Source organism: Propithecus coquereli, unplaced genomic scaffold, assembly GCF_000956105.1.
Source record: "Propithecus coquereli isolate 6110/MARCELLA unplaced genomic scaffold, Pcoq_1.0 Scaffold137, whole genome shotgun sequence".
NCBI lineage: Eukaryota > Metazoa > Chordata > Mammalia > Primates > Indriidae > Propithecus > Propithecus coquereli.
Genome location: NW_012137969.1, coordinates 2,704,244 through 2,730,009, shown reverse-complemented (window position 1 = coordinate 2,730,009; position 25,766 = coordinate 2,704,244). Strand labels below are relative to the sequence as shown.

The window sequence follows — 25,766 nt, the reverse complement described above, 5'->3', positions numbered from 1 at the left end:
TGTTGGATATTTAGGTTGTTTTTCTATTATAAGCAGTGCTGCTATGAATATCATAGACAAGGGCTATAAGCTAGATTTCTTTAGGATAAATACCTATGTACAGAATTGCCGGATGGTAGCACATGCCCATCTTCAACCTTGCTAGATGTTGCCATATCGTTCTCCAAAGTCGTTGTTTAATTGTTTTTTTTTCTTTCAGTGCCTGAAGACCTCTCATTAGAAGAGAGAGAAGAACTTATAGACATTCGGCGAAGAAAAAAGGAACTTATTGATGACATTGAGGTAAAAAAAAAATCTCTAGTTTTTTCTTTTGGGTAAAGTAGTAGAGTAGCTTCACAAAAATGTAAAAAAATGGGTGTTCAGTGTGTGTATATAAGAACCACACAAAGAGGCAAAGCAAAAGAGTTTTCCCAGTTGATGAAGCAAAGACTACACACCAGTCCATGCAGACCCTGGGTTGGAAATCAAGACATTGTAGAACTGTAGTCAGCAGTGATCAATTGGCTTATGGCTCAAGGGCCATAACTGGCATGTTTAACCAGCAGTGATCCTCAAAAGTATTGCTCTCTAAAATTGTGCAATAAGACCTTGTTTCGTTTACCATTATCCCTAGCACCTAGAATGTTACCTTTTCCATTTTTGGCACTCAGCTATCCTTTGAATGAACACCTAGGCATATATTGGGTTCCAGCTATGTACCAAGTGCCTTGTAGACACAAATTAAAGATAAATAAAAACACAGGAAAATAAACATCATCTTTCCCACATTTGTGTACTTTTTTTTTTTTTTTTTTTTTTGAGACAGAGTCTCACTCTGTTGCCCTGGCTAGAGTGAGTGCCATGGCGTTAGCCTAGCTCACAGCAACCTCAAACTCCTGGGCTCAAGTGATCCTCCTGCCTCAGCCTCCCGAGCAGCTGGGACTACAGGCATGCGCCACCATGCCCAGCTAATTTTTTCTATATATATATATATTTTTTTTTAGCTGTCCAGATAATTTCTTTCTATTTTTAGTAGAGACGGGGTCTCGCTCTTGCTAAGGCTGGTCTCGAACTCCTGACCTTGAGCGATCCACCGGCCTCGCCCTCCCAGAGTGCTAGGATTACAGGCGTGAGCCACCACGCCCGGCCCACATTTGTGTACTTTACTCAGAGGGACAGGGTGGAGGAGGTCCCACAGGAGAAGCAAATGAATAAAACCACAATCTCAGAATTGGAGTGTCTATGATTGCTCCAGAAATTATTCAGAAGGCCAGCTCTGGCTCCTTGTGTTTGGGGCTTCCTTGGGAAAGTCAATCAGACATTCAGCTCTTCTTTGAGAAGCTTCCCAGTCATTGTCATTGCCAAAATAAATGTGGCCTCACAGGCTAGGCCTTGTCCCAGACAATAACCCCTTTCTGGGAGCTTGCATTTTAAGTCTGAAGTTTCTTGGCATACAGTAATAGGGTTCTGAATAAAAATGTCTTTGTATTTGAAAAGTAATTCATGGAAATTTTTCTTCTAAGGTTACCCTGAGGCTCCCACCCGGTAGGGGCCACACTGAGGGAAAGGGGAGTCTTGTCCCCTTCTCTGAGTGTCGTGGGGCAGTTCTGTTTTCCCCCCTGGGCTCTGTCCATGGTGCTTCATCTCAGACGAAGTGATAGAAATCATCCTGAGATTGACAGTTAAGTAGCTTGATACCAACCTAAACATGTTTGAGCTTCACCTTCTCCCCTGGTCTTCCAAGAACATAGGTAGCATTGAAGGGGAAGGTAGGTGAACATAAGTAGGGCAAGGCTGAATAGTGCAACTAGGTGAACTCAGGACTCATCGCTTTCCTTTTGCTGGTCTGTGTTATCTTTTCACACCTGTGATATACTCGTCTAGTGTCTCTTCCTGGTTTTACACACAAATACCCTATTATCTGCCTAGTGGACTCCTCTGATCCAGTATCTGATGAGAGGTGGACAAATAATTTTGTTTTCTCCTGAGTTGACCATGGAGCTCTAGCCATATTGTTAGAAATATTGGTTTTCCCATCCCTGTGGTGCTTAGGTGAGACCTCAGGGAAGCCTGTGCCTAGAAAGCTAAACTTTCTCTGAGTCTAGGAGGAGGAAGGTTAAGACCCCTGCCCCCAAATTCCTTCTGTTTTGACAGAGGCTGAAGTATGAAATTGCAGAAGTGATGACAGAGATCGACAATCTAACTTCTGTAGAGGAGAGGTAAGCAGTTTATGGCTACACCTTCAAGTTATTTAATTTCTTTTCTGCCCACCTTCACCTTGCAGCTGAACTTATAAGAACTGATGACTACAGCAGGGGTGAGAAGGGTTGGGATTGGGAAGTGGGGAGCCTTTGGAGTTGTTCATTCCTCTTCCCTTCCCCCACCCCCATTCCTTCCTGCTCTTCAAGGATGGGTCAGAGCATCTCAGGATGTTACCTGTCATTCTGAGTCATTGTCTACCTTGTAGATTTGGGAATAACCACAGGCACTTCAGAGTCAACCTATGTAGAAATTCCCTATCTATATCATAAGGAACTGTGCTTTATTAAAATAACTGGTTTTGATCATTGGCCTTTTCTGAAGAAGTATTAATATATGTCAAGTTATCTAATGTTAAAAATAATGAAGGCTGCCACATAACTCCTGCTTCCAGCACGGAGGCTGGAGGGCCCCTTCAAGAGGGCCTGTGCTTTCCTTCATTGAGTTGAGAGGGAATACGCTGAAGGGCCATGACTCAGTTGCACTGCAAGAGAGCAGAAAGTCACTGCTCTGTGAAAAAACCTGCCAATAATTTTTTAAATTATTTCACGTGAATAGCAAAACTACTCAGAGGAACAAGCAAATAGCTATGGGAAGAAAGAAATTCAACATGGATCCCAAAAAGGTAAGAGAATGCTTTGTTTTTTTGGAATGCATGCAGGAGATTTATTGATTGATTTTTAATGGCTGTCTCCCTTTTGGACAGAAGTGGTCATATCACTTCATAAAAAGAATGGGCATTGATGTTAAATTTGTTATCAGAAGAAGGGCTGCCCATGAATGGGTGAAGTGAAGTATCCTCTTGGGCTGGCACCCTGGGTGGAAAGGCCTTTTTCTCAGTGTGGACTTGTGCATGTGGAAATGGCCTCACAGGAGTTCTTGAACAGCTCAGCAGGCCCAGCATGGAGCCAGGCAGAGCCCCTTGCTGTCAGGTTTATTTCCCTTTGTCTTCCTTCTTGAGCTGGGCCCTATAGCTGGGCAATCACATGATTAGTAAGAGGCAGAGGTAGGAGTGGAATCCAATTGTACAGAGTTTATAGACTTTTATCATCTGGATGGGTTAAATGGTATAAATAAGAGGACTTTATTCCTTCCATTCACCTTAAAAAGAGATTTCTTATTCTGTATGAAAGAATAAGAAATCTCTCCAGATTTAAGCTAACATCTTGCTCTTTCCTCAAGTTGGATTTTTTTTTTTTTTTCTGAAGACAGAGTCTGGCTCTGTTGCTGTGCTAGAGTGTAGTGGTGTCATCACAGCTCACAGCAACCTCAAATTCCTGGGCTCAAGTGATCCTCCTGCCTCAGCCTCTCAAGTAGCTGGGACTACTGGCGCACACCACCATGCCCAGTTAATTTTTCTATTTTTTGTAGAGATGGGGTCTCACTTTTGCTCAGGCTGGTCTTGAACTGCTAGCCTCAAGCAATCCTCCCACCTCAGCCTCCCAAAGTGCTAAGATTGTAGGCATGAGCCACTGCCCCTGGCCTCAAGTTGGATTTTTTAGGAAACCATCTGAGAACAGTGAAACCTGAAGCAGGTAGCTTCTTGTTTTTAAGATCGAAGTAAAGGATTTGGCAGAATCTATAAAGGTTTTTGGAAAACGTGACTCAGTTGTAACATCATTTTCATTCGGGTAGAACAAAAGGTAGGAAGGGTAAAACTGAGTCTTTAGGGTCTAGGAGAGGGACGATATGTCCATGGAAAGGTTTTCTAGCTGCAGAGCTGATATACTGCATTCCTTATGGTCTTTAATCAGTGTTCACTTTTAACAGTTTACTTTTTTTCTGACATTGAGCCTTCCTGCTAATTAGTTAATTATTTGTTCATTCAATAAATGTTTATTGATTGCAGGAATTACATTTTACAAGGTTTAAGATCTGTAAACTTACATTTATAAATGCAAGTGCAGTTAAAAATGATATTTAAAGAGATGTGTATCATTACTCCCTGTTTACCATTTGCAGATTTGGATTTTCTTAAGGTCTAGCACATCTGCAGCTGGAAGAGGGTTTTTGTTTAATTTGGACACTCTAGGCACTGTGAAATTTTTCCTATTGCTTCCTAATTCTCTGCCTGTGGGGCATAAATCAACTCCAGAATGGAATGAGTCACTTTTGTGAATTTGGTAATGATTTGATATTTGAGGTTAGTTACAGTTTTTTTTTCTTTAGGAGTTGAGTCTACAGAATTATCAGCAGATTTAATAAGCATTGGAAACATCTCAAGATACTTTACAAAAGTGGAAATTTTCAAAACTGGACCTTGTGTTTTAAAGGGACCCAAGTGCAGCATAAGAACACCGATAAGTTCATGGATAAATTCTAATCTCATGAAATAGGAACAACTACTTATTTTTTTAAGTGCTGCTACCACTGTGCATCAGGTTTTAGCTCTGTGAGCATGAACTTACCCTCATGCTTGTGAACTCCTCTCTGTCAGGTTCTTGCCCATCTTATTTAAATGTATTTTGTGTCAGATTTATAGTAATAAGGGCCGACATTGAGAACTTAACTATTTGCCAGGAACCATGATAAGGAAGCACTTTACTTTAGTCCTTACCTTATAAGGTGTAGGGGCTTTCATTTTCATTCCTGTTTCACAGTTGGGGAATGAGGCACAGAGCAACTAAGGAACTCAGTACCATCCTGAGCAAGGAACCCGGCTCAGAACTCGCACTGTAACTGCTGCTGTGTCTGTGAGCTGGACGGGAGCCTCTGGGGTGGGTTGGTAGGTAGCCTTGAGCTCAGCCTGGACAATCCCAGACCACTAGTCACCCGTGTGGTGTCTTCCTCACCACATCTGAGGAAGTAGCTGTTTAATCTGGTTTGCCTGGACTATGGCAAATTGCTCAGGAGCCTTCATTTTTCATTCCTCTTCACCAAAAAGATTCTTTTTATATTAATTACTGGTTCTGTCCGACAACTTATTTGTAATTATGTTGCTCGATAAAAGCAGATGGCACATTTAGTCTGCATGTGCCCTTTTACTGGGAAAAAATTAAAATTCCTTGGTTTTGTAGACTTGGACATAGCACTTTTCTTAGTCTGCTAGGGCTGCCATAGCAAAGTACCATAGCCTGGGTGCTTAAACAACAGAAATTTATTATTTTCTCACAGTTCTGGAGGCTGGAAATGTGAGATCAGGGTCCCAGCAAGGTTGGGTTTCGGTGAGGGCCCTCTTCCTGGCTTGCAGATAGCTGCCTTCCTGCTGTGTCCTCACATGGTAGGGAGTGGGGAAGCTTGCTTGCTCTAGGGTATTCTTATAAGAGCACAAATCCCATCAGACCAGCCCCCCCTCCCCGACCTCATGTAACCCTAATTATCTCACAGAGGTGCCATCTCCAAATACCATCACATCGGGGTGATTGTATCATTGGGCTTCAACATATGAATTTTTGGGAGGATACAGACACTCAGTTCATAACTACACGGGATGATCTCAAAAGCTTCAGAGGCAGTCCAAAATTATATCTAGTGCCCCCCCCCCCATTAAACTATGTAACTTTGTGAAACATGAAGATATTGTCAGAGTAAATAAATGTTTTTGGGCTAGGAGGAAATTTTTTAAGTTTCCAAGTGATAACATTTTAAGGAAGGAGCTTTGGTTTGTTCAGGTATATAAAATTCTAGAAGTAGCACTTGAGTTTATAAATAAATAAGAGGAAAGCTTTGATTAGATCAAGGAAGCTGAAAACACTCTACAGCTTCTCCCTTTTATTATCAATTTCCTGGAAGTTCCTTAAATAAAAAAATATAAATCTATATAACAAGTAGGAGTTCAGTCAGTGGAGTAGAAATTGAGGAATCCTTAAAAGAAAGAAAATAAACAGGATCAGTGGAAGAAGGAAACAATGCCCAAAACACACATAAGAAAGAACTGCTGGCCGGGCGCGGTGGCTCACGCCTGTAATCTTAGCACTCTGGGAGGCCGAGGCGGGCAGATTGTTTGAGCTCAGGAGTTCGAGACCAGCCTGAGCAAGAGCAAGACCCCGTCTCTACTAAAAATAGAAAGAAATTAATTGGACAACTAAAAATATATAGAAAAAATTAGCCAGGCATGGTGGCGCATGCCTGTAGTCCCAGCTACTCGGAAGGCTGAGGCAGGAGGATCGCTTGAGCCCAGGAGTTTGAGGTTGCTGTGAGCTAGGCTGATGCCACGGCACTCTAGCCCGGGCAACACAGTGAGACTCTGTCTCAAAAAAAAAAAAAAAAGACTGTAGTAGGGACATTGAGACTGTTCACCCTTTGCTGAACTTGAGCAAAGCAGTGATGTGTGCCCCCAGGTGGGAAAAGCAGGAGGGAGCACTTAGTGCATGAAAGCAGGTAGCATCCTAGTGGCTGGCAGCACTAAGAAGGAGGAGAAAGACCCACTCCCAGAGACCAGCTGTTGGTACCCTGGCACCTGGCTGCCTAACCTGCTCCTCTGCCACATTGCTGGAGGCAGCTGCAGTAAAAACCAGAAGCAGACCTTATTCTGTTAACAGGTTTAACAGTGACCTTTAAATACACAGATGAACACCCAGCCAGCCAAGTACCACCGAACATTGGAGGAAACCAACACTGTGAAAGAGACATGAATCTGGACAAATAGAAGGACTAATGCTGGAGGAAATACACAAAACAGAAACAAAAGAAAGAAACTTTTTTAAGTAGGATGTTTGTATTATAAAGATCATGAAAGGGTTATGGTAGGATTTATCTTATCCATGATACAAAAACGCTGTGAAAAAGAACTTTGGAAATGCAAAATAGGAGTGTCACATGATAACTTGAGCACTGGGCTGAATCAGAGAGAAGATATGGCTGAAGAGTGGATTAGTGTGCTAGAAGAGAGAGAGAGGAAGAATTCTTTATATGATTTTGCACAGCACTGCAACAAGACATGAACGATTGGTCCAGCAGCCCAAATTTCATCTGGTAGAATTCTCAGAAGTAGAGAATGGAAAATGGAGGAAATTTCAAGGAAATTTTGGAATATTTTAGAGCTAGACTAAGAGAAAATCCTTAGATCCAAAAAGCCTCACCAAATGACAAGCAGGATAAATTTTTAAAAAATCTACACGTATGGCCGGGTGCGATGGCTCACACCTGTAGTCCTAGCACTCTGGGAGGCCAAGACGGGAAGATTGCTTGAGGCCGGGAGTTTGAGACCAGCCTGAGCAAAAGTGAGACCCCATCTCTACCAAAAAAAGAAAAGAAAGAAAACCAGACGTGGTAGCTCATGCCTTTAGTCCCAACTACTTGGGAGGCTGAGGCAGGAGGATCTCTTGAGCCCAGGAGTTTGAGGCTGCAGTGAGCTGTGATGACACCACTGCACTCTAGCCTGAGCAACAGAGCAAGACCCTATCTCAAAAAAAAAAACAAAAAACCCCCCAAAAAGATCTATAGATAGATACATCAAGTAAAATATCATAAAACTTGATAATAAGGAGAAATTCATTAAATTTTCTAGGAAGAAAAGACTAGATTACCTAAGAAGAAATGAGAATCTCAATGAGCTTATTGTCAGAGACCCACCAAATCAAAGACGATAGGGAAACTGTGTCACCTAAGGTCTGAGGAAAAATTATTTAAGACCCAGAATTCTGTCTATTCAGACTGTCACTCACAAGAGATCGTAGGTAGAGACATGTTCAGATGTACAAGGACTCAAAAAGTTAATCACCAGGACTTTGATCTGTAGTGATGGAGAGATTAGAGCATTGCACCTCAAAACAAGAAATGAATCCACAGAATAAAAAAGGAAAGACATACAAAGAAACCAACAAAACTTATGTAAGTATAAATGAGAAATTGATGATTTAAAAAATATTTTTTAGCTGGACACAGTGGTGCGTGCCTGTAGTCCCAGCTCCTTTGCAGGCTGAGGCGGGCGGATTGGTTAAGGCCAGGCTGGGCAACATACAATGAGAACCCTCTATAAAAAATTTTTTTAAAAATTTTTTTTAAAGTCTCAGTTTATCTCAATATATAAGTAGCAAAGGAGAAAGGAAGGAGGGAAGTAACAGTTGGCTACGGTTTTCTAGATGTTGATAGATAAATATAAGTTTAAATATTTGTTAAAATTCTAAGATGAAATTCTAACGATGAAAGACAGGAATAAAATAGGATTTCTAAATTTGGAACACTGGCCTTCTTTTGTGAGCATTTACCGAGTGTATATTAGTATCCTAGGGCTACTGTAACAAATGACCACAAACTTGGGTGGCTTAAAACAACAGAAATCTATTATCTCACAGTTCAGGAGGCTTAGAAGTTCAAGGTCACCTCTGAGGGAGACTCCCTTTCATGCTTCTCTCCTGGCTTCTGGTGGCTGCTGGCTGTCTGGTGCTCCTTGGCTGTGGTTGCATCGTACCAACCTACCTCCATCATCACACGGCCTTCCCCTCTCTGTCTCTCTTGAGGACACATGCCACTGGACTCACAGCAGGCCTGCTCTGTGTCTTCCTGCCCCTCAGCTTTTCTCTGTCTCACCTCCCAGGTGCAATTCCTTTCTTAATCATAACTGGTCTCTTTCCCTTTGGCTTTCAACTCCATTTTCTCTTGTGGTTTCTGGCCTGAACTTACCCAGTGACTCTGTTTTCCACAACCAGAGTCTCAGTCTCTGGCAAAGGAAGCTGGAGCTTCGTTAGGGCCTCCTCTGCCTTCGTTATGTGACCTTTGTGGCCACAGAAGAAATCACTTTGTCCTGAGCCCGTTTGCTTTTCTCAAATCCCTATAGGTTATTTCATAGCACTCTGTAAAAAACGTCTTAGTTTTTTGGGAGTGTTGAACTTATGGGCAGGTCATAAATATCCAGAAGAGCTCACAAAAGCTTCACCCCTAAGCCCATTCAGTTTGGGGGGCTTCGGCTAACAGTGGCCAGGGCCTTAGCTGTGCATGGTCGGGCCTCCAGCCTTGTGACTGCAGAGATTGCAGGACCACTAGTGATCCCTGAGGGCAGCCCTGTCTCTCCCTGCCCACCTCTAGCCACTGGCTTCTCAACTTGCCTCGCTTGTTTCCTCATATAAAGTGAATAGCAAAGAGCCAGTGCGGTCATTCCTGTCCCAGGCTTTGTTTTCAGGGAACTTGGGCTGGGACAGGCATATTTTAGGATTAGAACTTTGTTGTTACAACATATGCGTGTCTTGAGATTTAGATAGTACCCATTTAAATTCCCACCAGAAACATATGAGAATTAATTTAGGATTGTCCAACTTGTTAATTTTTTGGAGAATAACACATAGCATGGCACACAAATTTCAAATGTACAGTTCAAAGAATCTTTACAAATTAATATACTCATGTAACTACAGCCCAGAATAAGATATCATTATAGAACATTACAGAGCACCTTTTCCTCCTAATGAGTTCATTTGCCAAGGTAACTGATATTCATTCTATCACCATAAATTAGTTTTGCCTTTTTTAAACCTTTATGAATGGAATTAAAACATACTAGTCTGTGTCATCTTTTAGTCCTTATCATGTCTGTGAGATTGATTCATGCCATTAAGTGTGCATTCCATTTCATTGCGTGTAGTCTTCCATCATATGAATATACCAGAATGGATTTATCTGTTCTCTTATTGACTGACTGTTGGGTTGTTTCCAGTGTTTGGAAATTGTAAATAAGGCTGCTGTGGATGTTCATGTATTTAAAAAATAATAGAAAATCTCCAGATGGACCATCAGGGCATGAGGCAGCCTTAGTCTTAGGCATTGAGAATTTTAGCTGTAAGAGCCTCTCTGAATTTATAGAAATAGCCTCCTGGCAAATAAATTCTTGAATTCTTTATTACTAACATTGCCAACATTTATTTTGAAACCAGCTCTGAAGCTAGTAAATTTTTGCTGCTGTTATAGGTCCTTGGGGCTTCCCAGGAGACAGAATGGAGCTGACTCAGGACAGGGGCAGCCTCTTGCCTTTTGAGATTGTCAACTATGCTGTAGGCCCTTGAAGTGGACAGCATGAGTTTTGACTGGCATCAGCTTGGTGGCACAGTGTTGTCTGTTAACATGTTTTCTGCTTCAGATAACAAAATCCAGTGAAAAGTAATTCACACAATGGAGGTTCATCTTTTCACAGAGCTGCTGTAGCAGTAGGTGGCTCCCAAGTGGCAGGAGTGAGGACCCTGGTGCTCATCTTGGCCTTTCCCTTATAAGGTGACCACCTTGGTTCTGGTCATCCATCTATGTTTAAGGCAGGAAGGAAGAAGAGGAACAGTGTCAGCTCGGGAGTTACTATTTCCCATGTGTTTCTGTCTGGCCAGATCTGTATCATAAGGTCATTTCTAGTTTCAAGGGAGGCTGGGAATCTGATGATCTAGTGAAGGATGACAGGGAAAAAGGAGGTTGGGATGGCTATTGGATTGGCCAACCAGCAGCATCTATAACGTACAGTGTGTTCCTCCCAGACACAAGACAGATCATTTTCCTAAGTTTGGGAAATCTGATATTACTGTTATTTCTGCCTTTATAATTTCTAATAACCACTTACAATGGTTTGTTCAGTAACCCATTTATTTGTCTTTTACCCTGTTAACTTGCCAGGAGGAATAACTGTGCTTTCCTTTGACAGATAAAATGTAGTATGGTGTTGTGAAAATCAGATCGTGCAGTTGTATGGGTCTCTCTGGTATTATTTTTGCTGTGTCCAAACCAGTAAGGTCATTACACTGAGTGTATTTCTGTCTTTAAAAAATGAGTTTGAGTGTCCCTCCTAACTAGTGCTTCCTTTCTAATGTTCTGCTTTAGGGAATTCAGTTTCTAATAGAAAATGACCTGCTACAGAGTTCCCCAGAAGACGTCGCCCAGTTCCTTTATAAAGGAGAAGGCCTAAATAAGACTGTCATTGGGGACTATCTGGGGGAAAGGTAAGTTGAAGGAGGATGAGCAGCTCTACGTGGGCCCACCTGGCCCTGCAGCCTGGCCTGCGCTCATGTTCCTCTTTAGGGGTTTTTACAGCCTGTGGGGCATGACATAGCTATGAGCTATTGGTGGGCTATTGGGGTACACATGCTCCTCCTCAGTGCAGACACTTCCTCCCCTGAGTCTGTGTGAGGAGAGAGAGGTGTTGAGGTATTCTGGGGCCAGGTAGGATCTGTGTTCCTCTGGAATCCTTTATTCAGGGGAACCATGACAGAACCCACAATGCCATGCCTCTTTTTCTTGCTCTTGGAAAAACAACTTAATTATCTTTCATTTTGCCCAGAAATATACCAGATTTCTTAGTGGTTTTCTTTCCCTTATTACTTGGGGTATGAGTAAAGGTGTAAAATTATCAATTTTTTTAAATGAAAAGCAGCAGGTCAGATTTATTTTCTCAACCTTCTCCACTAAAAGTCCATTTACTATGCTTAGCAGAGGCTAGGGCAAGAATGCTAAGGCAGCACATCCCTGAATGTGCCAAAATAGACTTTGTCAAGGACCAAAAGAGTGTTTTTAAACAAAAGCCCAAGAGTTGCTAAATTAAGTTGATTTCTGTTTCTAGCTTTATATTGAAAATACTTGATCAAAAGTAGAACACTTCCCAACTCATTCTGTGTGGCCATTTCTACCAGATACCCAAAGCAGACAAAGGTATCACAAGAAAACTACAAACCAATAATATCTCTATGACTATAGAAGCAAAAATCTCAACAAATTATTAGCAAATTAAATCCAACAATACTTAAAAAGAATTATGCTCTGAGTGGGATTTATCCCATGACTACAAGGTTACTTCAACATACAAAAGTCAATTAAAGTAATATATTATCACAGTAGAATAAAAGGCAAAATCCACATGATCATTCTAATAAATGCAAGAAAAGCATTTGTCAGAATTCAACACTGCTTCATTATAAAAACACTCAAAAAACTAGGACTAGAAGGGAACTTCTTCAACATAATGGAGGGCACCTATGAAAAACCCACAACATAACATCTTATTTAATGGTGGCAGAATGCTTTCCCCCTAAGAGCAAGACGAGGCTGGCTAGCTGTCTGCTCTCACTACTGCTGTTCAACCTGGTGCTGGCACTTCTTGTCGGGGCAGTTAGGGAAGAAAATGAAAGTAAAGACATCCAGATTAGAAAGGAAGAAATAAAACTATTTCTCTTTGCAGATGACATGATCATGTATGTAGAAAATCCTAAGGAATCATCAAAAAACTATTAGAAATAATAAACAAGTTCAGTAAGGTTGCAGGATACAAGAGCAATATACAAAGTTCAGTTGTATTTCTATATAGTATGGTAGCAATGGGTGAACCAAAAAGGATATTAAAAAAATAGCTCCATTAAAAAGAATAAAATACTTAGGAATAAATTTAACAGAAGTGCAAAATTTTTACTCTGAAAACTACAAAACATTGCTGACAAAAATTAAAAGACCTAAATAAATGGAAAGACAGCCCATGTTCATGGATTAGGAGACTTGTTGCTAAGACGGCAGTATTTTCCACATTGATCTACAGATTTAATGCACTCCCTATCAAAATCCCAGCTGACTTCTTTGCAGAAGTTGACAAGCTCATCCTAAAATTAATATGGAAATTCAAGGACTCCAGAATAGCCACAGAATTCTTAAAAAAAAAAAAAAAAAAAAAAAAAAAGTTGAGCACACTTCTCAATTACAAAATAGACTAAAGCTACACTAATGAAGACGGTGTAGGACTATATAAGGATAGATATATAGATCATGGAATAAAATTTCTAATCCAGGCTGGGTGCAGTGGCTCATGCCTATAATCCTAGCACTGTGGGAGGCCCAGAGGATTGCTTGAGGTTAGGAGTTCGAGACCAGCCTGAGCAACAGCAAGACCCCGTCTCCACTAAAAATAGAAAAAATTATCCAGGCATGGTAGCACGCACCTGTAGTCCCAGCTACTAGGGAGGCTGAGGCAGGGATGATTGCTTGAGCCCAGGAGTTTGAGGTTGCAGTGAGCTATGATGATGCCACTGCATGCTAGCTGGGACGACAGAGTGAGACTCTGTCTCAAAAAAAAAAAAAAAAATTTTTTTTGACTCCAGAAATAAACCTTCACATTTACTGTGAAATGATTTTCAGCAAGTGTGTCAAGACAAATCTTTTCAATAAATTGTGGCGGGGCAACTGGAAATCCACATGCAAAAGAATGGAATCGGACCCCTTACCATGTACAAAAATTAAAATGGAGCAACGACCTAAATCTAAAAACTTAAAACTATAAGACATTTAGAAGAAAACACAGGGGTAAATCTTTGTGATCTTGAAATAGGCAAGCGTTTCTTAGATACAACATCAAAAGCACAAACAACAAATGAAAAAGGTAAACTGGATATCATCAAAATTAAATATTTTGTGCTTCAGAGGATACCCTCAAGAAAGTGAAAATATGAGCCACAGAACAGGAGAAAATATTTGTAAATCATAAATAAACCTGATAAGGACTTATATCTAGAATATACAAAGAACTCTTAAAACTAGGAGCAAAAATAAAAATAACTCAGTTATATTAATAAAATTGACAAATGATCTGAATAGACATTTCTCCAAAGAAGATATACAAATGGCCAAAAACACATGAAAAAGTGCTTAAAGTAATTAATCATCAAGGAAATGCAAATCAAAACCACAATGAGAATGCCACTTCATACTCATTATGATGGCTATAATAAACACATCATAAATGTCAACAAGGATGTGGACTTATACATTGCTGATGGGATGTAAACGGGTACTTTGGAAATAAGTTTGGCATTTCCTCAAAATGCTGAATAAACACAAACTTACCACGTAACCCAGTAATTCCACTCCTAGGTATATACCCAAGAGAAATAAAAATGTGTGGTCACGGAAAGACTCGTGCATGAATGTTCATAGCTACACTATTCAAATGGGATATGTTTTTCTTTTAAAATAATTGAGATGATGTGCATTAGGCTTAAAACTTATTTCTTTTCTTTTCTAGGGATGAATTTAATATTAAAGTTCTTCAAGCTTTTGTAGAACTCCATGAGTTTGCTGATCTCAACCTCGTACAAGCCTTAAGGTTAGCATTTGATTATACGTGGAGTGTGGACCAGATGGGGAAGGCCAGAAAATTGCTGCCAGAGCAGTAGTGGTTGTTAATTCACTCCGGGCAGCTCGAGGAGCTGTAGGAGTCTCTGCAGACATTGGCTCCTTGTTCTAGATGATGCCACGAATGTTGCAGGACATTCAGCAACCCTAGACAGAAAGCAGGACACACACTCAAGGATAGGTGTCATACTTTCCTCATTGTGACTGCTGGTTCTGCCTTCTAGTTGCAGTTTCCTTTTTTTCATCTTTAATGATATTTGGCAACTGTGTGCATGCTTTTTTCCCATGCTCTGTATGGCGTGGCTTCAGCTCCATGCAGGCCCACTTTCTGCCAGATTTGGCTTCAAGTACCAAGTGCATGGTTGCCCCAAGTGTGCGAGGGGGGCTGTAGACTTCCCACCATAGGAGGCCACCTCTAGTCCCATCTTGTCCAAGGAAAGCCAGCCTCCCTGTCTGTCATCTGGGGTGGATGGAGGAGGATGGCCCTGAGACACCCTCCTGTGGCTCTGTTATGGCTTCCATGGGCATTTCCTGGACACCTTCAGGCTGCCATTCCTGCACTGCTCAAACAAAGTCTTCTTGTTTCCTTCCTTGGTGTCCAGTGGGGCCTCGTGGGCTCTTTCTCTGTTCCGGTCTTGATCCTGAGCTATCACCTAGCAGCAACCAGGGCCTGGCTTGAGGGGTGGGGTAGGGAAGGAGCAGGACCTCTGTTGGGAGCCACTTCTGCCTGTTCTCTGGCTGAGGAAATCATGGCTGCCATGTCTAGTTAGTGGTCTCAGAACTTCTCTCCATACTCTGTTCTAGTTTATGTGGCCTTACCTCAGCTGCATACTGAAGTATTGGCAGTGTTTCTATGTGATCCTTGTGACATGCTCAGCATCTCAGCCTGGGGCTGAATGGTGCTGATAGTTAGCAACAGATGTGAAGCCTGCAGCCATAATTCAGGTTTATCAGATTCACTTTTTGAAAGCTGTACATCCAGGGAGACGTGCAGGCCTGGAGAGTCTGGGAGGTGTGTTCAGCATGGCCATTGTAGCTGTGATTCATTTCTTTTTGTCTGTTGGTCTCTGGCCCAGAGCCAAAGAAATTCCTAATAAATCCCACAGGTGTTAAAGTCTGGCGCAGCCCTGCTGTAGGCCAGGTGAGGGCATGGGGTTGGGGGTGGGGGCAGGTCCTCTAGTCTGAGGAGCTGCTCTAAGAATTTTGGCTTTTTTACTCTGAGGGAAACCTGTGAGGGGCAGAGGGCAGGCAGGCTGACTTAGAGCATATCACCTGCTGTGGGGTGCAGCAGTGAACAGGATCGGTGTTTGCTGGTGAACATGGGGCAGAGAGAAGGAGAGTCAGGGATGGCCCCGGAGTTGCTGGCCCAAGAGAGCAGAGGATGGATAGCCACGTGGAGTTGGAAGGCTGTTGATACAGGCTGGGCCAAGGAGATGGATCCTGGCTGAGGGGGTCCTGAATGTGGCTGGAATCCCAGGAGAGATAACAGAGGAGGGACGCTAGAGAGCAGCCCTGTTTAAGGGACTTGCAGAGGAGCAAGAGCCCCAGGAGGGGTGAGAGCATGTCCTCCCATCTGATCGCTGGTAGGGTTGATATTTTAATACTGCGGACAGCCCAGAAATTTAATTGGAGCCCTTAGGTCTACCCTGAGCTGAGCCCTAGTCCTTGTGTTAAATCTACTGCAGCATCAGTCGTCGCTGAGCAGCTGGTGTGTGAGGTCATGGCCGGCCATGGGGACCAGCAGGGAATAAGACAGGCTGCAGCCCCTGCCCTGGGGCTTCCAGCCAAGGAGTAGCAGGTAGTGGATGGAGGGACTTGGTGGTGGTGGGTGACAGAGAAGGGGGTTGGGGGTAGCAGTTCTAGGCAGGGCAGCCCCAGGAGACCTCGGTGAGCAGGGGCTATCTGAGGACGGGAGTATCTGCAGGCTAGGACTGAGATTGGGGTGTGTCTTCCCAGCAAGGCACCTGTCGGTGTGGGTGGGGCCTTGGAAGTCATTCTGTCAACTATGGCTTTGTCCTGTGGGTGGGAATCCTGAGAGGGAACATGGTCCTGTCAGGACTGCATGATGGGGACGGGGCAGGGCTCTGGTGATCATCTGGCAGGAGCAGATGGTGGTGGAGAAGTGCAGGGGTCCTGGACGTTTATTTTAAGGTGGAAGCAACAGGCCTTGCTGCTGAAATGGTTATAGTCACAAAAAAAGATGGGCAATCAGTAAATGTGTCTTGGATTATTGAATGGAGGGAGACTGAGTCCTTCTCCTTCCCAGCTCTGTGCCCCTCCATCCCCCTACCAGAGCTGTACCCCAGGCTGGGAAGAAGTTGCCCTTTGTGCCGTGAGGCTGGGTCGGTTCTCATGCACGGTCATTCCATGAGGTTTTTGTTTCTCTGCAGGCAGTTCTTGTGGAGCTTCAGACTTCCAGGGGAGGCTCAGAAAATTGATCGCATGATGGAGGCTTTCGCTTCTCGCTACTGCTTGTGCAACCCTGGGGTCTTCCAGTCCACAGGTCAGTGCAGAGCTTGAGCCTGGACCCCTCATTGGCCAAAGCCTCTGGGTCTGGAAGAGGGGCCCCCTGGCAGGCACAGTCCTAGCATGTGTTCCCAGGGACCTGCCTTCCCCTAGGTGGGACAGGCCTGCCTATGGCCACTGGTCAGACCTGCTAACACTCGCAGGAAGCTGCCACTTCAGAGGATGGGCCTGTGGGATCAGGCGCCCCCTCCCAGGTATCCTCAGCAGGGTGTGCCTGCAACACACATGGGTTTCCACACTCTCTACGTGTGGCTGAGCCTCCTGCTGTCTTCCTCCGTGTTGTAGACACATGCTATGTGCTGTCGTTTGCAATCATCATGCTCAACACCAGCCTGCACAACCACAACGTGCGTGACAAGCCCACTGCAGAGCGATTCATAACCATGAACCGCGGCATCAATGAGGGCGGGGACCTCCCTGAGGAGTTGCTGAGGGTGAGTTCTGACAGGAGCCTGCTTGTGAGCTGTGTCTCGGGAGGGGGTTTAATCTTCAGGATTATCAAATTCTATGAAAATCAGCAGCACCAGTCTGTTGCTCTAAACACATCTTTCTAGAGTCTCCTTACCACCCTGGTTCTGCTGAGTTTTATGCCAGTTCTGTGCTTGGCAGAGAGAGAAAGGACGGGCCCTTCTCTGTTTGAATTGCTGACTTTGCTGGTTTTTTCCTCCTTGCAGAATTTGTATGAAAGTATTAAGAATGAGCCATTTAAAATCCCAGAGGACGATGGGAATGACTTGACGCACACCTTCTTCAACCCTGACCGGGAAGGCTGGCTCCTGAAGTTGGGTGAGTGGCCTCGCCGAGTGGGACCCGGGCCGCAGCCCCTCAGCCCACGGCAGCAGCCCCCAAGGGGTTCCTCCCAAGCTCATCATAGCAAATGCCCCTAACTACATGCAGAGGTGATAAAAAGAAAATGCAGTTAAGCCAGAGTCCACTCTTGGTATCCTCATGTCCCACAACCGCTGACCGCTTCTCTGAACTGTAGCATCTCAGAGCGAGGCCCCCCTCGCAGTGTCCATGGCAGAGAATAATGCCTAGGCTGCACGACCCGTCCCAGAAAACTGCTAAGTTAGTGTCCAGACAAATCCAGGGCAGTTTTCTGTACGAGAAGCAAGTGCATTTATCTCCAAAGAGCCTGTGTGCCTTTCTTGTGGTTTGGCGTGGCTGTGATTTCTGACGCGTGGTTTAAATGTGCCTTCTTGTTGTTTTCCTTCTGCCTGTGGCTCCCACCTTTCTGTTCTGTGATGGGCTGTCCCTGCTTGTCCTGCGTTAGGAGGTACGTACCCAGTGGCTTCCTGCCCCTCCCTCAGCGGCTCATTCCTCTCTCGGTTTCTCTCCCTCACGTTGTTCTGTGTGAAGCTCCGATCTGTGGCTGCCATTCATCTGATCCATTTGGCTTTGGACTTGCTGGGGTCGGCGTCGTGCACGGTGTGGTGAATGCAACACCCACCCCCAAGGGCAGGGCCGAGAGTGGCGGGGACCTGGAGCACATGGGGATGCTGTGTGGGAACAGGCTTGCCCCACTTGTCTTTGGGGTCTGCAGCAGTGAGAAAGCTGGTCACCAGCCCTGTCCCTGCGGCATCACCAGTCACCCCTCATACTAACCAGCCGTGCATGTTTGCACCCCCCCATGAAAAGATTGGGAATGTTCTAAAGGCTTCCTCACCATTGACAAGCTGGACGGCTTTTATACTTTATGGGTAATTTTAGGAATTTTTAAGGGTTATTTTGACTTGGGTGGAGCGGGTGGTGGGGAGATTTCTGCCTTACACTGACAGTAAAGATGTGACAACTGTCTTTTACCCAAGCACTTCTGAGAATAGATTGTTGCTATGTAGCATCTAAGACACAAGAGCTCAAGAATTCTGATGTTTTTTAATTTTAGTGAGGGAGGAAGGGACATGGCATGATGATAATGTGACAGGCACAGTCCTCCTTTAGCTCATGGGACAGGATGTGCCCCATGGCTCTGCCATTCCCACGAGGGTCTTCAGCCCTGGCCATTGCTTTGTGGCCTTTTCTGGCTATGCTGAGGTTTAGGGGAGTTCTGGATGTTTCCCTAAAAACCTGGCCTTGAACTTGGGTGCCTGAATGACCCTAGATCTACACCTTATTCAGGTCTCGTCACACCCGTAGGCCTGGAGTGAGAGCGAGAGGAGGGATGCATCAGAACACCGGCAGTTGCACAAGGGCTGGAATAGGTGGGGCATTTGCCAGATTCAGTGCCTCCCTTCTGTTTCCCACAGTGCCCGCAAGTGCCCCCTTGAGGGACAGTGACACTGTCAATGTGCCTGGCAGCTAGAGTGGCCTCAGTTTTGCCAGGGAGGGGGCTGGCTGTAAAGACATAAATGAGCGAATGAAAGGAAGGCATGGCAGAGCCTGTGTTGTCTAACCTAGTCCAGGACGAGGGCAAGGAGCACAGCAGGAGCTGCTTCGGCACAGGGTTGGGGCGGCCTCAGCAAATAGGCGGCTGCTCTGTGGCACTGGCTCCCTTGGCCCCTCTCTTGCCCGGGCAGCTTCTATGTCCGCTCTGTTCTCAGGAGTTGAGTCCAAGACTAAACACTTGCAAGCTGTCACCATCCCTAGAGCAGGTTTCCCAGCTCTCTGGTGGGCTGGATTAACCAGTACTGGGTTTTCTTTCCAGAGCTTCTGGGTACCCAGAAATGCTTCTGCCCATGGGCCTCCTCCCAGCCATGCAAAGGAGCCAAGTTTGTTGGCACCGAGGCGCAGGCCCTGACACTAGATGGCCAGGTGGTGTCGGTCCCCACAGGGCTGGGAAGACAGCAGAGGTACCAGAAGCCAATTCTGAAGGCTCATTGTGTCAGCCCCAGGTGTGGTCCTACTTTGAGGTCACAGAGTCCCTCCCCAGCACAGGGCTAGCACAGCCGGGACACAGGGTCTTGGCTAGAGGCATGAGATGGGTGCAGAATCGAGAATGTGTATTTCCAAGCATGCACTCAGAAGTGTAATCCAGCTTTAATCGAATTCTTACTGTAAACTGAATTTTAGAGAAGGTGGTCTTTTTTTCTTGTCTTGTCTTTTTTTTTTTTTTTAAGAGACAGGGTCTCACTCTCACACAGGCTGTAGGCTGGAGTGCGGCAGCACCGTTGTAGCCTCCCAGGTGACTAGTGCTACAGGTGCACCATGCCTGGCTAATTTTCCTGGGTTTTTTTTTTTGCTGTTTGTTTGTTTTAAGAGGTGGGGGTCTCACAATGTTGCCCAGGCTGGTTTTAAACTTCTGGCCTCAAGGGATCCCCCTGCCTTGGCCTCCCAAAGTGCTGGGATTACAGACATGAGCCACTGCGCCTGGCCCCGCAGGTAGTCTTTTAAAAAGACCTGAATGCTTTGCCAGAGCATAGGAGCATTGTGGTATGTGCATGTGTGGCTTATGATTGTCAAGTAATTTAAGACACTGAGTTTTGACGGGCAACTGTATTGTAAACATAGGATGTGGTCAGAGTTGAGCTGAGAAACTTGAGGAGAAAAGGTATATGGGAATGCCTGTTCATGCAGGTGTACACAGGTTACACATGTGCACATACCTGGGAACAGCAATGAAAGGAGAGGGAAATTTACAAAGAGACGGTGGGTCTTATACCATTTAGGTGAAGCCAGACTCCTGTCTGTAGTTGAGAGTGTGTGGCCAGAAACACACGTGAATAGAACCTGCTGTGGCTCTGAGACCAAGGACCTCACCCTGGCTGTTTTGGACCCAAGTCTGAGCTGAGAGGGTGCCTGGGCTGCACTGGGCTCTGGGGCTGGCCTAGATGACACACCTCAGTCTGGGCATCTGCAGCCCTAGCCTGTGGGGGGCTCCCCTGGCCCTGAGGACTGGACAGGGATTGGGCTCTTCAGACATGCTGCCAACTGGTACAGTGCGAGGCTGGAGTCCAGGGTAGGAGATGAGAGGCCTTTCTGGGAAACCCGCTTGCATGGGGCCAGGCCGCGTAGAGGTGAGCAGAATGCACAGACCTGTCCTTAATCATCCACTATGAAAGCGCGAAAGAGAAGAGCAGGTGCTGGACACAGACAGGGATGGACAGTCTGGGGGCTCTTGGCCCGATGTTCTGAGAACTCGAGGCTGTCCATAAAGTGTGGGTCTCATTTGCACACAGTTGGGCTGTTTGGGGGCTTCAAGCAGGGAGACGTGGTCAACACATGCTTTTCAAAAGATGTCTCTGGCTGCTGTTTGGAGGACAGTGGCCCAGGCACCAGTACAGCTAGAGAAGGGCCTGCTCTGGAAGTCTCTGGAAGGAGGCAGAGGTGGCAGTGATGTATGTCAGAGTGGTGGAGGTTGCTGTCAGCTGATTCTACTGTAGCATCTCAGGACTGGGGGCAAGTGTCTGGAAAGAATCAGCATTGTCTTCCTGTTCCCATGCTCTTAGGGGGACATAGAATGCCTCTCTCTGTCCCTATGTCCCTCATGTCACTGGAGGACTTTGGGACAAGGCAAAGTTGCCCAGAGGGTCTCCTCCTACCCCTGGACTGGACCTCCCTGTTATGTTCCAGCAGACCTGGGAGAATTGATGGCCAAGGGCTGGCATGAATCACGAAGCCCAAGATGAGACCAGGGACACGGGTGCCCCTGGGGGCTGTAGGACTTGCATGCCCCGCCTGTGCTAGGTCTCCAAGGACATGAATAGGATGTGCCCCATGCCATGAGGAGCAGAGGGTTCCAGTGGTGAAGCTGCACACAGGTTTGGGGAGCCGGAGCCCAGGCCAGAAGTCAGGAGAGATGTTGGCAAGAAGGAATTTTGCTCCAGGCTGGAGGAGTATCCTGAAAAAAGGCCTTGTGGCATGAAGGCATGAGCTAGGGGGCTCAGGGAGGGTCTGAGGGCCGGACAGATGCAGCGGCAATCTTGGGAGGGACATGGTCAGATGGGTGTTTGGACAGACCCTCTGATAGGTGGGGTGGTATGCTGGTGAAGATGAAGCCACATGGCAGGTCTGTCTGGGGAAAGGGAGGGTCAGCTGGACATGCTTTGGTGATTGTGGCCCATAGTAGGCTGTCTTAGGCCATCGGAGGGGCTGAGGAGTGAGGCAGGGTAAGAGGGCCCCAGACAGCTGCAGAGATGCCCCTCCACACTCCAGCACCACCAGGCCAGGGCCACCTCCCTCCTGCAGCTGGTAGTTTCCTCACCCTGGGTCTGTGCAAACCAAAGCCCAATCAGAGGCCAGGGAAGCCCCCACCTGAGCCCTGGGGACATCCAGCTTCCAGGGATTATGCCCAGCACCCCTCAATGTTTCCTGGTGACTGGCACGGCCCTCCCATCACCCTGTCTTCATGCCCCAGCTCCCGCACCAGCCTCCATTTGAGGAGGGCCTCTGACCCACGGCCCCCAAGGGCTCCTCTCCTGCTTGCGTGTTGCAGAGAAAGCCACCGTGGGAACTGTGAGGCAGGAGAGCCGCTTCTCACCTAGTGCCCACACAGTACTTGGAGTTGTTGCCATGGGCATGTTTTTCTCTTTGAATTATTTAAACACATCAAAACTTCATGTCAGAAGCAAGGGCTAGCAGTTGAAGTCAGTTTGACTGTCTCTGAATATTTAAGGGTAAAAGAGAATTCCTTTCCTGCAGTAAAAGGAGAGTAGGTACAGATGAGCCGTGTGTGTGTGTGTGTGTGTGTGTGTGTGTGTGTGTGTGTGTACACGTGTGCTCCAGATCTTGCTAAAAGATTAATTCAATGTAATAATTCCCTGGGCCAAGGGGTAATTGATTTTGATGGAAACCAGGGCCGCCCAAAGCACTCAGTAATGTGATAACCACCCTGACGTAACAGGATTAAGCCCTGGATGGACCCGGGTGGGCCAGCACTGACTTCATCATGTTGTCATTTCATGTGGGGAAATTACGCCCATCCACTACGACTAACCCTTCCAGGAAGCAGATTTGAAAAGCGATTGTGTCACTGAGGGTGCCCCACGGTGCTGTGAGGGGGCACCTGTGCGGGCCTGGGTGGGGGTGCATGCGGGGCCCACTCGACAGCCAGGCCACACAGCTCATCCAGGACTTTGCTGACTGCAGTCAGAACATCGAAGGATACTTATGCAAGCTTGGCTCCTGGTGGCCTTTCTGAAAATGCAGTAGTTTGTGTAGGTCCTGGGCCCCCTTTCTGGGCCCTCGGGCCCTTGCAGCACGGAGCTCCTGACTCATGAGGCCCTTCTGCTTCTAGGAGGGCGCGTGAAGACCTGGAAGCGCCGGTGGTTCATCCTGACAGATAACTGCCTCTATTACTTTGAATACACAACAGTAAGTAAGGGCCAGCCTGCCTGGTCCTCCTCATGAGCCACCCCTGTGCTGGGGAACCTCAGGCCAGTGACCTGCAGTGGGTCCAGCAGTGCACCTTTCTCTTGCAGGATAAGGAGCCCAGGGGAATCATCCCGTTGGAAAATCTCAGCATCAGGGAGGTTGAAGACCCCCGGAAACCTGTAAGTTGCTTCCTTTTACAACTTCTCTCCTTTCAACCAGCTGGGACCCACACTCACTGGCTACACGAGAACCTTCCCCTAGAGCCCCTGTGACGGCCTCTCCTCTCTTTCTTTCTCCACCAGAACTGTTTTGAGCTTTATAATCCAAGCCACAAAGGGCAGGTCATCAAAGCCTGTAAGACGGAAGCAGACGGCCGCGTGGTGGAGGGGAACCATGTGGTGTACCGGATCTCCGCCCCCAGCCCTGAGGAGAAGGAGGAGTGGATGAAATCCATCAGGTGAGTGCGGGGCCTCGGCACAGGGTTCAGTTGTGGGGGGTGGGGGAGAGTTGTGCACGAGTACGCCTGCCTAAGGACACAGATGCTACCGTGTGCAAGGAGTGACCCTTCTTCCTCCAGAGACTCCCAGGAGGCCTGGGCTGCTGAAGCCGCCTCACAACTCACAGTCCGTCTTGTTCCAGGAACCTCCACGGGTGGTGGGAGAGAGGTTTGTGCTCCCCACGGCCAGCGCCGTCCTCTGACTTGACCTGCTTGTTTTCCTTTTTCACCAGGGCGAGTATCAGTAGGGATCCCTTCTATGACATGCTGGCAACAAGGAAACGAAGGATTGCCAATAAAAAATAGAGCATTCCCGGCTTGAGCAGGCGAAAGTAAAGACCCACACCCCACAGCAGACAGTGACTGAGGCTTCCCCGAGATGCCTTGAGCTGCCACTCCCTGAGATGGTATGGCCGGGAGGTTGTGGTCCCGTGGGTGCCTGCAGCTTCTCCAGAACGAGCACCCACGGCCCAAACTGCATATCCCGAAGCCTTGCGCCGTGGTCTGGGATTGGGTCAGCTTCAGGAGCACTTCCTTCCTGTGACTGTTGGTGCCCACAGAGGGAGGTGTCCAAATGGTGCCACCCCCACTTTCTCAGCAGCAGCACCTGGTGGTTCAGCAGAGAAACCTGTGCAGCAGATGCGGGATGTGTTCCATAGGCAGGAGCCTCGTCTGAACCATGCCAAACGTGCTCACTCGTGGCAGTGTTAACTGTTCTAGAAGCCGCTGTTTTATATCAAAACAGGAAAGGAAAAGCTACCGATTTTTTATTCAGAATTTTTTCTCAGATATATAGGATTATAGCTTTTATATGCCTTTTTATATCCTCAAATTATAACAAGATACTTTCTAACAGTAGTATTTTTAGAATGGCAGCTATAAAGTTAACTCCTGGACATAAGTATATACTGTGCACTGAAAAAAAAAAAATATATATATATATGCAGCACCCAAAGGGTGGGCTGGGGGCACTTGCACTTGGGTGGAAGCTGGTGCGGGGCCTGTGGGGGGCCACTGGGGAGGGAGGCGCCCAGTGTCCTAAGGAGGCTTCAGTGTGCTTCAACTCAGATTTTTTGGCCCCACAAATACTTTCTAAAGAAAGAAATCATTAAAATAGAATCATTATGGTTTGGGGGTATTCATCCCATAACTGTGGAATCCTAGGAAACAGCGCTTTTCCCCTGGACACAGATTGTCCATATGTTGAACCACATGTAACTGCTCGTATTTGACTGTTTTTGATCCACACACACAGTTTCATATGGTTCACCCGAACACATGGGTCAGACCAGCTTTTGACCCCATCCGTCGCTATTTAAAACCTTGGGCCAGATGAGTGCTCATTTTACTGACCTTATAATTTGACCAAATTTCTTAATGTAATGAATAGACACATAAGTAACTAGAAATAATCAGTCTTACTCCTCTTGTAGTTCACCATGTCTTCATAGATGTGCTTCCCCATCAGCAGGGCAAGAGCGATCCCTGGGTGCAGTGGGGTGGCACTGAGGGTTTCTGTGGACAGTTAGAACCCTTGATACAGACAGCAGTGGTGGAACTTGCAAAGCACCACGCCGAGGAGGTGGTCAGGTTGCCATGGCCCAGAGCAGCAGGTGCTTGGTACATCTGCTGAAGGGACGCTGGATCTGGCCCTGCACACGGACACGTCACGAGGCTGGACGGGGTGCCACGTGCTCAGGCTAAGACGGCTGGTGGCAGATGCCACACTCTATCAGGAGCTTTATTTCTGCTTCGCAGACTCCCGCGTTAACACACAGGACCCTCCTTGCATGCGAGGGCTGTTCAGTTGGTGGATGGCTTTCCCCCACAGAACTCCCCTCCCTGCCCTGTCTGTGTAGACACACACCTTGAACGTGCACCCTTTGGAGGTCCTTTGTGCTCCAGTGCAAAATGAGAGTCCAGGAGAGAGAACCTCAGACTGGATGCACTTAGGTTCATTCTGAACAGAAGCAACTACTCCTGCGAATTGCCTTGAGCGGGAGCCCTTGCCTCCACGCTGCTGACCCTGGTGTACCTTTAAGTCACACTAGAGTGCAGAGGGGTCCAAGGCCATAACTCTCCATCACGCATCAAACTGAAATTTTTTGGGGGTTCATTCCCAAGTTTCTAGGCTTTGTTACTGTACTGATACCTCAAATTTGAAACTTTAGTTTTTGAGAAAGGCAAGTCAGGAATCTTGAGATGCCTGCCTGGTATATATGCAACCCTGGCCTCC

At 46.3% G+C, this 25,766-nt stretch overlaps 1 protein-coding gene across 1 annotated transcript; it reads left to right on the top strand.

The window, feature by feature from the left end:
* The first annotated feature begins 201 nt into the window (after nucleotides 1-201).
* CYTH3 (cytohesin 3) lies at nucleotides 202-24,434 on the top strand. Its single transcript, XM_012639102.1, has 12 exons — nucleotides 202-282; nucleotides 2,134-2,198; nucleotides 2,797-2,863; nucleotides 10,972-11,090; nucleotides 14,150-14,230; nucleotides 16,650-16,762; nucleotides 17,071-17,219; nucleotides 17,460-17,571; nucleotides 22,958-23,034; nucleotides 23,142-23,213; nucleotides 23,337-23,491; nucleotides 23,764-24,434. The coding sequence occupies exons 2-12, from the start codon at nucleotides 2,161-2,163 to the stop codon at nucleotides 23,834-23,836; spliced, it is 1,056 nt and encodes a 351-aa protein (XP_012494556.1). The 5' UTR covers nucleotides 202-282; nucleotides 2,134-2,160; the 3' UTR covers nucleotides 23,837-24,434.
* Nucleotides 24,435-25,766: the final 1,332 nt, after the last annotated feature.

Bases quoted from the DNA above. Each gene is read 5' to 3' on its own strand.
- CYTH3 (XM_012639102.1), top strand. From the start codon at position 2,161: ATGACAGAGATCGACAATCTAACTTCTGTAGAGGAGAG. The intron at 23,035-23,141 runs GTAAGTAAGGGC...TTTCTCTTGCAG, and splicing joins ATTACTTTGAATACACAACA to GATAAGGAGCCCAGGGGAAT. The intron at 23,214-23,336 runs GTAAGTTGCTTC...TTTCTCCACCAG, and splicing joins TTGAAGACCCCCGGAAACCT to AACTGTTTTGAGCTTTATAA.